At 45.9% G+C, this 13,137-nt stretch overlaps 1 protein-coding gene across 2 annotated transcripts in view; it reads left to right on the forward strand.

The window, feature by feature from the left end:
• Nucleotides 1-5,789, forward strand: part of LOC123999590 (procollagen galactosyltransferase 2-like) — a 30,675-nt gene extending 24,886 nt beyond the window's left edge. Inside the window, exons 11-12 of one of the 2 annotated variants that reach the window (XM_046305501.1) lie at nt 873-1,076; nt 3,192-3,468. In XM_046305501.1, the coding sequence (XP_046161457.1) occupies nt 873-1,076; nt 3,192-3,246 (259 nt within the window). In that variant the 3' untranslated portion in view covers nt 3,247-3,468. Of the gene's footprint in view, nt 1-872; nt 1,077-3,191; nt 3,469-3,507 lie in introns of those variants that run through there. The other variant, XM_046305500.1, reaches the window with a different exon arrangement.
• The last annotated feature ends 7,348 nt before the right edge of the window (nt 5,790-13,137 follow it).

Below are 13,137 nucleotides of genomic sequence, written 5' to 3' on the forward strand. Positions count from 1 at the left end.
TCTTCCCTGTCCACTACTGTCACTAACCCTGTCTCTCTCTCTCCTCTGTCCAGTACTCTGACTGACCCTGTCTGTCCTCTGTCCAGTACTCTGACTAACCCTGTCTGTCTCTCCTCTGTTCAGTGCACTGACTGACCCTGTCTCTCTCTCCTCTGTCCAGTACTCTGACTAACCCTGTCTCTCTCTCTCCTCTGTCCAGTACTCTGACTAACCCTGTCTTTCTCTCTCCTCTGTCCAGTACTCTGACTAACCCTGTCTTTCTCTCTCCTCTGTCCAGTACTCTGACTAACCCTGTCTCTCTCTCTCCTCTGTCCAGTACTCTGACTAACCCTGTCTGTCTCTCCTCTGTCCAGTGCACTGACTGACCCTGTCTCTCTCTCCTCTGTCCAGTACTCTGACTAACCCTGTCTCTCTCTCTCCTTTGTCCAGTACTCTGACTAACCCTGTCTTTCTCTCTCCTCTGTCCAGTACTCTGACTAACCCTGTCTCTCTCTCTCCTCTGTCCAGTACTCTGACTAACCCTGTCTGTCTCTCCTCTGTCCAGTGCACTGACTGACCCTGTCTCTCTCTCCTCTGTCCAGTACTCTGACTAACCCTGTCTCTCTCTCTCCTCTGTCCAGTACTCTGACTAACCCTGTCTTTCTCTCTCCTCTGTCCAGTACTCTGACTAACCCTGTCTTTCTCTCTCCTCTGTCCAGTACTCTGACTAACCCTGTCTCTCTCTCTCCTCTGTCCAGTACTCTGACTAACTCTGTCTGTCCTCTGTCCCCAGTTTCCTGGGCCGTAAGCAGGTGAAGCCAGGAGGTGAGGAGGAGGTGGTGGAGAATGTGTTGTCCTCTGACTAACTAACCCTGTCTCTCCTTTGTCCCCAGTTACCTGGGCCGTAAGCAGGTGAAGCCAGGTGATGAGGAGGTGGTGGAAAACGTGAGGAACCTGGTGGTAGCAGACTATTCCTACTGGACCCTGTCCTATGCCATCTCTCTCCAGGGTGCCCAGAAACTTCTCAACGCTGAACCCCTCTCCAAGATGCTGCCCGTCGACGAATTCTTACCCATCATGTACGACAAACACACCAAGTAAGTACCTCAACTGTTTAAAAAATATATATTTATTATTGTATTTATTTAGCCATTCTTAAGATGTTCTCAGATCACTGAGACCAGACACACCAAGTAGTTGGAACTGAAACCTGAAGAATTATGTTAGCTCGCCCTGTGCTAATGCCTATTCCCCTCACACTCAACTCTGGACCTCGAAGCCAGTTCCACTGCATTTTTTCATTATTGCCCTCTAATCAGGGACTGATTTAGACCTGGGACACCAGACAGGTTTGTAATGTGCAGGAGATCCAGGTTCAAAGCCAGTTGGTACGTAAGTCTGACAACAATGCTCCATAGGGGAGAGAGCTGGTGAAACGAAGTAGCCAAATTGTCTTTGAAAAGTAGTGTCATAAGTTCTCAAGAATCAGCTCCAAGATAGTCCAGTACCACCCTGGGATCGTCCCTGAAAGATTAGTTTTACTAGGACCATCCTTCATCCATTGCCAATGGAACTTAATATGATTTTAGTGCTACAAAGCTGTCAGGCAACTCTGCTTTGTGCCATTAAAAATAGCATTTCATCTTGTGTAACTTGTTCTGACCCTTTGCCAGCATTGAACTGCCAAAGCTATAGCAACAACCTATAGCGACAACCTTGACAACCAGCATTGAACTGCAACAATAGCAACAACCTATAGCAACAACCTATAGCGACAACCTATAGTGACAACCTATAGCGACAACCTATAGCGACAACATATAGCAACAACCTATAGTAACAACCTATAGCAACAACCTATAGCAACAACCTATAGCGACAACCTATAGCGACAACCTATAGCGACAACCTATAGCGACAACCTATAGCGACAACCTATAGCGACAACCTATAGCGACAACCTATAGCGACAACCTATAGTGACAACCTATAGCGACAACCTATAGCGACAACCTATAGCAACAACCTATAGCAACAACCTATAGCAACAACGTATAGCAACAACCTATAGCTCAGTTGGTAGAGCATGGCGCTTGTAACGCCAGGGTAGTGGGTTTGATTCCCGGGACCACCCATACGTAGAATGTATGCACACATGACTGTAAGTCGCTTTGGATAAAAGTGTCTGCTAAATGGCATATATTATATATTATATTTAACAACCTATAGCGACAACCTATAGCGACAACCTATAGCGACAAACTATAGCGACAACCTATAGCGACAACTAATTAGCTGCAGTTTTGGATAAACGTTAAGCATAAATGTAGCTTTGGAATGGACAGATTTGAAAACCACTGTTACGATCACCAGCCGATGGTTTCACATCTATAGCCTCCCATTGATGTTCACCTTCCTGTGAACACATTCTTAGCTCAACTCTTAAAAGCCTGCTTTTAAAATAGCTTGCCCCAATTAAAATGTTCCCTCTAATTTGAAACGCATTCACATTTTAGTTATGTCAAGAAGTCCAAATGTTTTGTACTTTGCTTCATGTTAGTTTTAGTCTCTGCTGACTGACTTGGCTTGTTGTAGCATTCCAGGTTCATGTGGTCAACTCCCTGTCTCTCTCTCTGGCTGCATGACATGTGTCTGCCAGACCAAGCTAATAGAACCCAGAGCCTCTCTGAGCCAATGGGAACCAGGAATGCATCCAGAAGTCTGTTAGAATGCCTTTGCGTTCTGTTGAGAATTCCTGTGTGTTCTGTGTTCCGTTGAGAATGCCTTAGTGTTCTGTCATGTGCGGAAACCTGGCCAGCTGCCATCATCCCTAGTCCTTGTCCCCCTTCCCCCTTCCCATCATCTTCCCTGTGTGGTTCTGCTTCAATATGCTTGGAGTTAATTCTGGGTCTTCTGACTAACTGATTCATTCTTTCCAAGAGTTGTCCAACCCACAAATGTATTCCCAGTACTTATATTATAACCTTGTTTCCACAAAATATATTTCATGTCATTTCATCTCTCTTTGTAATGTTTCGAAATGACCAGTACATTTTAAAACTGTTACCTTTCATAGGATAACATTTTATCTGTGTATTGTTGCCCACCATAACACTGTATCATGTAACTGTATGATGAAGTGTGGCAGACGTAATGTTGTCATCGTCCTGTGACCAATGTATCTCTAACCTCCCTGTCCTGTTGGTCAACAGTGAGAACTACAAGTCCCACTATCCTAACCGTAACCTGCAGGCGTTGTATCTCTAACCTCCCTGTCCTGTTGGTCAACAGTGAGAACTACAAGTCCCACTATCCTAACCGTAACCTGCAGGCGTTGTATCTCTAACCTCCCTGTCCTGTTGGTCAACAGTGAGAACTACAAGTCCCACTATCCTAACCGTAACCTGCAGGCGTTGTATCTCTAACCTCCCTGTCCTGTTGGTCAACAGTGAGAACTACAAGTCCCACTATCCTAACCGTAACCTGCAGGCGTTGTATCTCTAACCTCCCTGTCCTGTTGGTCAACAGTGAGAACTACAAGTCCCACTATCCTAACCGTAACCTGCAGGCGTTCTCCACACGCCCCCTACTGGTGCAACCAGCCCAATACGCCGGGGACCCCAAGTGGGTGAGCGACACAGAGACCTCCACGCTGTGGGACGACGACAACGTGCGGACAGACTGGAGGGGCTCCCACAAGACGCTGAAGGGGGCTCCCCAACCCGACATGCTGCAGACGTCATATAAAGATGAGCTGTAGTTCAACCATGTGTGTTCACGCCTGATTCACACTGCACGGCCAACCCCATCCTGACTGCTCTGACTTGGATATGCTCTTTTCACGCTGTTCTTTTACAGCACGGTTCCAAAAACAACCCTGGATGCATAACCAGGCAGGTAGTGTTTGGTTTGACTCGGTAGTGTGAAAAGGGTTACTGGTTATGGTGTCACTGCTGACTGTGCCATTCATCAGCGACACTTCATTTCTCACTGTATAATTGGCCATGTTGTATTTGGTACGTCGGTCCATAATCACTGGGAGTGACTGAATATACAGACAGCAGTGATGCTGGCGGAGGCTGTATAGACTTGGTCAAGTGCCCCAAGAACTGATTTCAAAGTGTGTGTGGGATTGTTTGTGTTCAAATCAAGTGATGCATGTTAGGAATGGCAGCGTTCATGGAAGGACACTCCTATACTGTCAGACACCTTCAAGGGTTGGGGTCAATTTCAAATTGAAGGCATTCAATTCAGGAAGTAAACTGAAATTACATTTCAATTATGGATAATATATATATAATATATATATATATATATATATATAGCACAGTTGGGGTCAATTCCTATTGAAGCCAGTAAATTCAGGTAGTGAATTGAATTTAAAATTAATTAAATAAATAAGCTTCTACTTTTCAGTTTATTAAGACGTCATTGAAAAAATTAAATAAATATATATATATATATACATATATCAATAGGAATTGACCCCAACTGTGCCATTGTGCACTGCAGAGCACTCCAGGGCCAAGGTGAGTGACCCTCGCTGTACATCTAGACACTGGGCGTCAGAAAACAGAAATACTGGAGGAAACCATTCTCTTTTATATCACATTCTATTCATTCTGTGTGGTAATATGTTAGGAGCAGTGTCTCTCTAGGCCTGACCTCATGGTAGACTTACACCGGATCAACAGTCCAGAGAGAAGCCTGCAAACCATATATCATTGATGGTGTCACTTGCCACGACAATCAAGTTACATTCTGACTGAGCTCATCTATATTGGTTTGTGTTGTATTTTTTCTGTGTACAAATTCTATTATTTGTACAATTTATATGGACAGTTTTCCTAATTTATTTCTAGCATTATATTGTGCTTTTTGAATGCACAGTATTAAACCCAAGTGCAATGTCTTAACTGTAGTGAAATTCCCTCTTAGTCAAATAAATGACGATACTGTACCTTGATGCCAAGCAACTTTGAAGATCAAATGTTTTTCAAAAGTAGCACATTTGGCAGAAGCTTTGTCAGTGCCAAAACTGTTCAAAGATGGATGTGACAATGATGTAACTAACTTTATACATGATTAAAAATCAACTTTTTCAATTTTTATTGAAATTCTATCTATGAAAATGCACTGACATTTTTAAGATACATGTACTGACATGAAAGCACCACAAGAGGGCAATGTATGAATAAGGCATTTTTTAGGGAAGTGAAGTTAGTGTAGTTAGTTACTCAGACAATTTACAGATAACCAGGGGCACACTCCAACACTCAGACATTATTTACAGATAGCCAGGGGCAGACTCCAACACTCAGACATTATTTACAGATAGCCAGGGGCAGACTCCAACACTCAGACATTATTTACAGATAGCCAGGGGCACACTCCAACACTCAGACTGGCACGCCCTGACCTATATATATGCCATTATATATATATATATATATATATATGCCATTTAGCATACCTGACCTTAGTTATCTTTGTTTTCTTTATTATTTTGGTTAGGTCTGGGTGTTTTTGCCTTGTCTAGGGTTTTTGTACATCTATGGGTGGGCTTTGTCTAGGTATATATAGGTCTATGGTGGCCTGAATTGGTTCCCAATCAGAGGCAGCTGTTTATAGTTGTCTCTGATTGGGGATCCTATTTAGGTTGCCATGTTCCATGTTGGTTTTGTGGGTTATTGTCTACGTGTAGTTGCCTGTCAACACTCGTGTATTATAGCGTCAGGGTCGTCTTGTTTCTTTGTTAGTTTGTTTAGTGTTTATTTGTTTATTAAAGAAGAATTTATTCATAACACGCTTCACCTTGGTCTCCTCATTATGACGGACGCGACAGAATAACCCACCAAACCAGGACCAAGCAGCGTTGAAAAGAAGGAACAGCGCTTAATGGGGAGATGGACCTGGGAGGAGATATTAGATGGAGCAGGACCCTGGACACAGCCGGGGGAGTATCACCGTCCTAGGTAGGGGATAGAGGGAGGGAAAGCGGAACGGTGATACTACGAGGAAAAATAAGGGAGAATAGAGGAATGGCGACGATAGGAAGGTACCCGACTAGTACGGAAGCCCGAGAGGCAGCCCCAATAAATGTTTTGGGTGGGGAAACACGAGGAGATTACATGAGTCAGGTAGGAGACCTGAGCCAACTCCTCGTGCTTACTGTGGGGAGCGTGTAACTGGTCAGGCACGTGTTATACAGAGATGTACAAGGTGTCTCCAGTGCACTATTCTAGCCCGGTGCGCTCTATTCCAGCTCCTCTCATTTGCCGGGCTAAAATGGGCATCCAGCCAGGACGTATTGAGCCAGCTCTATGTTATTGATCTCCAATGCGTCTCCACGGTCCAGTGTATCCTGTGCCTCCTCCCCGCACTCGCCCTGAGGTGCGTGTCACCAGCCCAGTTCCAGCACCACGCACCAGGCCTCCAGTGCGCCTCCAGGGTCCAGTACGCCCTGTTCCTCCTCCCCGCCTTCGCCTTGAGGTGCGTGTCCCCAGCCCGGTACCACCAGTGCCGGCAACACGCATCAGGTCTATAGTGAGCCTCGGCAGTCCAGCACACCCTATTCCTGCTCCTCTCACTCACCCTGAGGTGCGTGTCCCCAGCCCGGTACAGTGTGCCTCGGCAGTCCAGAGCGTCCGGCGACAGTACCCAGTCCAGAGCGTCCGGCGACAGTACCCAGTCCAGAGCGTCCGGCGACAGTATCCAGTTCAGAGCGTCCGGCGACAGTACCCAGTCCAGAGCGTCCGGCGACAGTACCCAGTCCAGAGCGTCCGGCCACAGTACCCAGTCCAGAGCGTCCGGCGACAGTACCCAGTTCAGAGCGTCCGGCGACAGTACCCAGTTCAGAGCGTCCGGCGACAGTACCCAGTTCAGAGCGTCTGGCGACAGTACCCAGTCCAGAGCGTCCGCCGACAGTACCCAGTCCAGAACGTCCGGCGACAGTACCCAGTCCAGAGCGTCCGGCGATAGTACCCAGTCCAGAGCGTCCGGCGACGGTACCCAGTCCAGAGCGTCCGGTGACGGGCCACAGACCGGAACCTCCAGCGGCTGTCCCCTGTCCGGGGTCTCCAGCGACAGTCCCCAGTCCAGAACATCCGGCGATGATCCTTAGTTATCTTGGTTTTCTTTATTATTTTGGTTAGGTTAGGGTGTGACGAGGGTGGTATGTGTGCTTTGTCTTGTCTAAGGTTTTTGGTTTGTATAGGTATATATAGGTCTATGGTGGCCTGAATTGGTTCCCAGCTGTGTATAGTTGTCTCTGATTGGGGATCCTTTTTAGGTTGCCATGTTCCATGTTGGTTTTGTGGGTTATTGTCTACGTGTAGTTGCCTGTCAACACTCATGTATTATAGCGTCAGGGTCGTCTTGTTTCTTTGTTAGTTTGTTTAGTGTTTATTTGTTTATTAAAGAAGAATTTATTCATAACACGCTCCACCTTGGTCTCCTCATTATGACGGACGCGACAGAATAACCCACCAAACCAGGACCAAGCAGCGTGAAAAGGAGGAACAGCGCTTAATGGGGAGATGGACCTGGGAGGAGATATTAGATGGAGCAGGACCCTGGACACAGCCGGGGGAGTATCACCGTCCTAGGTAGGGGATAGAGGGAGGGAAAGCGGAACGGTGATACTACGAGGAAAAATAAGGGAGAATAGAGGAATGGCGACGATAGGAAGGTACCCGACTAGTACGGAAGCCCGAGACGCAGCCCCAATAAATGTTTTGGGTGGGGAAACACGAGGAGATTACATGAGTCAGGTAGGAGACCTGAGCCAACTCCTCGTGCTTACTGTGGGGAGCGTGTAACTGGTCAGGCACGTGTTATACAGAGATGTACAAGGTGTCTCCAGTGCACTATTCTAGCCCGGTGCGCTCTATTCCAGCTCCTCTCATTTGCCGGGCTAAAATGGGCATCCAGCCAGGACGTATTGAGCCAGCTCTATGTTATTGATCTCCAATGCGTCTCCACGGTTCAGTGTATCCTGTGCCTCCTCCCCGCACTCGCCCTGAGGTGCGTGTCACCAGCCCAGTTCCAGCACCACGCACCAGGCCTCCAGTGCGCCTCCAGGGTCCAGTACGCCCTGTTCCTCCTCCCCGCCCTCGCCTTGAGGTGCGTGTCCCCAGCCCGGTACCACCAGTGCCGGCAACACGCATCAGGTCTATAGTGAGCCTCGGCAGTCCAGCACACCCTATTCCTGCTCCTCTCACTCACCCTGAGGTGCGTGTCCCCAGCCCGGTACAGTGTGCCTCGGCAGTCCAGAGCGTCCGGCGACAGTACCCAGTCCAGAGCGTCCGGCGACAGTACCCAGTCCAGAGCGTCCGGCGACAGTATCCAGTTCAGAGCGTCCGGCGACAGTACCCAGTCCAGAGCGTCCGGCGACAGTACCCAGTCCAGAGCGTCCGGCCACAGTACCCAGTCCAGAGCGTCCGGCGACAGTACCCAGTTCAGAGCGTCCGGCGACAGTACCCAGTTCAGAGCGTCCGGCGACAGTACCCAGTTCAGAGCGTCTGGCGACAGTACCCAGTCCAGAGCGTCCGCCGACAGTACCCAGTCCAGAACGTCCGGCGACAGTACCCAGTTCAGAGCGTCCGGCGACAGTACCCAGTCCAGAGCGTCCGGCGACAGTACCCAGTCCAGAGCGTCCGGTGACGGGCCACAGACCGGAACCTCCAGCGGCTGTCCCCTGTCCGGGGTCTCCAGCGACAGTCCCCAGTCCAGAACATCCGGCGATGATCCTTAGTTATCTTGGTTTTCTTTATTATTTTGGTTAGGTTAGGGTGTGACGAGGGTGGTATGTGTGCTTTGTCTTGTCTAAGGTTTTTGGTTTGTCTAGGTATATATAGGTCTATGGTGGCCTGAATTGGTTCCCAATCAGAGGCAGCTGTGTATAGTTGTCTCTGATTGGGGATCCTTTTTAGGTTGCCATTTTCCATGTTGGTTTTGTGGGTTATTGTCTACGTGTAGTTGCCTGTCAGCACTCGTGTATTATAGCGTCACGTTGGTTTTGTGTCTTTGTTAGCTTGTTTAGTGTTTAGTATTCGTTTATTAAAAGAAGAATGTATGCTTATCACGCTGCGCCTTGGTCTCCTCGTTATGACGAATGTGACACAGGCGTCATTTACAGATATCCAGGGGCACACTCCAACATTCAGACATAATTTACAAACAAATAATATAATAATAATAATATATGCCATTTAGCAGACGCTTTTATCCAAAGCGACTTACAGTCATGTGTGCATACATTCTGCTTTTGGGTGGTCCCGGGGATCGAACCCTCTACCCTGGCATTACAAGCGCCATGCTCTACCAACTGAGCTACAGAAGGACCACAGATCATTTGTGTTTAGTGAGTCCGCCATATCAGAGGCAGTAGGGATGACCAGGAATGTTCTCTTGATAAGTGAATAAATTGTACCATTTCCTGCCCTGCTAAGCATTGACAATGTAATGAGTACTTTTGGGTGTCAAGGAAAATGTATGCAGTAAAAAGTATAATATTTTCTTCAGGAATGTAGCAAAGTAATAGTTATCAAAAATATAATAGCAAAGTAAAGTACAGATACTACTTAAGTTGTACTTTTAAAGTATTTTTTACTTAAGTACTTTACTCCACTGGAAATTAGTGTGATGTACCAACACCTGTTGTGTTATACATGGGTGAGAGAGCTTATAAATGGATAAGAGCATTTCCTACTGCCTGAGCTATGTTGTTGATGTAAATTGAGAAGAGCATGGGGCCTAGGTGCGAGCCTTGGGGTACTCCCTTGGTGACAAGCAGTGGTTGAGACAGCAGATGTTCTGACTTTATACACTGCGCTCTTTGCGAGAGGTAGTTAGCGAACCAGGCCAAAAACTCCTCAGAGATACCAATACCCCTTAGCCGGCCCACAAGAATTGAATGTTCTACCATATCAAAAGCTTTGGCCAAGTCAATAAAGATAGCAGCACAACATTGCTTAGAATCAAGGGCAATGGTGAAATCATTTAGGACCTTTAAGGTTGCAGTGACACATCCATAACCTGAGCGGAAACCAGATAGCATACCCGGGAGAATACTATAGACATCAAGGAAGCCAGTCAGGTGATTATTGTCAAGTTTTTTTCCCAACACTTTTGATAAACAGGGCAAAATATAAATTGGCCTATAACAGTTAGGATCAGCTTGATCTCCCCCTTTAAATAAAGGACCCACTATGGCTGCCTTCCAAGCAATGGTAACCTCCCCAGATAGGAGAGACAGTTTAAAGAGTTCAGTGATAGGCTTGGGGATGATAGGGGCAGTAACCTTAAAGAAGAAAGGATCAAAACCATCTGAAACTATGTAGCGGGGAAGAGGAAAAAGAGGGAGGAGCATCGGGGCTAGTCGCATTAGAAGGGCTGGGAGATGAGGAAATGTTGGATGGGCAATGAGGCATTGCTGAGTCAAATAATAATTCTAACTAAATGAAGTGGTGATTAAAGAGCTCAGCCATGCGCTCCTTGTCAGTCACAACCACATCATCAACATTAAGGAACATGGGCAGCTGTGAGGAGGAGGATTTATTCTCTAGGTCTTTAACCGTTTTCCAGAACTTTTTGGGGTTAGACCCACAGAGAGAGAACTGCTTTAACTACCTTTGGACTTCCTGATAACCTGAGTGCACTTATTTCTCATTTGCCTGAACGAGAGCCAGTCAGCCTGAGGATGCATGTGCAGAGCCTTTCACCAAATGGAATTCTTGAGGTGGAGTAACTCTGCAAGATCACGGTCGAACCAGGGGCTGAACCTGTTTTTCATTCTCATTTTCTTTATGGGGGAGTGTTTGTTAACAATACCACTGAAAATTTTAAAAAAGAAGGTCCAAGCATCTTCGACAGATGGGATCAAGCTGATTCTATACCAATTTATAGAGGCCAGGTCATAAAGAAAGGCTTGCTCATTAGTTTTTTAGAAAGCGTCTATGACAAATCAGGACAGGTGGTTTCACTGAGCAGTCATTATGAACACAGCCTGTAAAACAGTGCTGATCATCGTAAGGTCATTACAGACAACACCAGACTGATACGTCTCAGGATTATTTGCGAGGATAACATCAAGCAGAGCAGCATTTTCTGGGTGTTTGGAGTCATACCTTGTGGGATTGGTAATAATCGGAGAAAGATTTAGGGAATTCCATTGCTGTAAGACTGGGTCAGATGGATTAAGCATATCCTTACTCCCTACGTTTTATTTCTGTCCATCTCTCTTAAGAACAAGACTTGTCTGTTGAGGCTGAGAAGTGCTGCGTCTGCAATTGGACGAGTACATTCCTTCCCAGACATTCTTCACACACACACACACACACACACACACACACACACACACAGTAACCTATATGTCAGGGGTCCTCAACCACATACAGCTGTGGGAAGATTATTTTCTTGAATGGATGGTTGGGGGGAGGGGGGGGGTACACTGCAAATTGACCCCAAGAAGCCCAATCAGATATATTTGACGAAAACAATAATTTCAAACCTTGATTACATTTGTATACGATCACGTTTGTCACGTTCTGACCTTAGTTCTTTTATTTAGGTATTTGTTTTAGAATGGTCAGGGCTTGAGTTGGGTGTGTTGTCTATGTTTGTTTTTCTATGTTGGTTTTTGAGTTTGGCCTGGTATGGTTCTCACTCAGAGGCAGGTGTTGTTAGTTGTCTCTGATTGAGAATCATACTTAGGTAGCCTTTTTCCACCTGTGTTTCGTGGGTGTTTCTGTTCTGTGTTTTATGCACCGTACAGGACTGTTTCGGTTTCATATTGTTTTCTTTGTTGTTTTCTTATTTAGTGTTCTGAGTTATAAATCAATATAATGAACACTTACCATGCTACGCATTGGTCCCCCGATCCTTCTTTTACTACTCCTCCTCATCAGAGGAGGAAGAAGACCGTTACAACGTGTCTATATATTATGCGTGGGAATACTTGGGAACAGATTTCCTACATTAAAATCACTTGGAGCTGATTTCCTGAAGTTTTTGACAGTCCAACAATGAAAAAAATGTAATAGTTATTATCTCAGGAAAAAAAAGAAAAAAAATCACCTGTGGGCCAAATTCAGCCTGTGTGCCACCAGTTGGGGAACACTGCTGTATGTTATAGGGTGAACTGAACTGCACACATGCATAGTAACATTTACATTAGGGACATTCTGTGAACTACATGCACTTTTGTGAACTCTGTGACCACATTTCTCTTATTCAGAGCCAATAGTCAGCACAACATTATATCATTTATTTGTGCTGTTCTTCAGGTGGATTCCCAGAGAGAAACTTGAATGAACCACCTCTGAGATTTTCCCATGGCATGGGCAATAGCCAATACCGACAGAGATTTAGGCATGTGTGTGTGTGTGTGTGTGTGTGTGTGTGTGTGTGTGTGTGTGTGTGTGTGTGTGTGTGTGTGTGTGTGTGTGTGTGTGTGTGTGTGTGTGTGTGTGTGTGTGTGTGTGTGTGTGTGTGTGTGTGTGTGCCACCCCATATTTCTTTGACCTCTGCATTCCCCTGAGAGCCAATCAGAAGCCATGCTGAGGTCCCCACCCTGGAAGCAGGGCATCTCCAGTCCAGACAGCCTCTAGCTAGACAAGGAGGAGCAGAGAACTCTGTGCTCTGCACTGGCTGTAACTTAGAAACTGTACCACACTTACTCACACAAACACGCACTTGAATAACAAACACACGTTCATGCATAAGATAAAGATCAGACAGGATCAATTCTTTATAATGTGTAAACCCAGCAGATAAAGATCAGACAGGATCAATTCTTTATAATGTGTAAACCCAGCAGATAAAGATCAGACAGGATCAATTCTTTATAATGTGTAAACCCAGCAGATAAAGATCAGACAGGATCAATTCTTTATAATGTGTAAACCCAGCAGATAAAGATCAGACAGGATCAATTCTTTATAATGTGTAAACCCAGCAGATAAAGATCAGACAGGATCAATTCTTTATAATGTGTAAACCCAGCAGATAAAGATCAGACAGGATCAATTCTTTATAATGTGTAAACCCAGCAGATAAAGATCAGACAGGATCAATTCTTTACAATGTGTAAACCCAGCAGATAAAGATCAGACAGGATCAATTCTTTATCATGTGTAAACCCAGCAGATAAAGATC

Source organism: Oncorhynchus gorbuscha, linkage group LG16 (assembly GCF_021184085.1).
Source record: "Oncorhynchus gorbuscha isolate QuinsamMale2020 ecotype Even-year linkage group LG16, OgorEven_v1.0, whole genome shotgun sequence".
In the NCBI taxonomy this organism is placed as follows: Eukaryota; Metazoa; Chordata; class Actinopteri; order Salmoniformes; family Salmonidae; genus Oncorhynchus; species Oncorhynchus gorbuscha.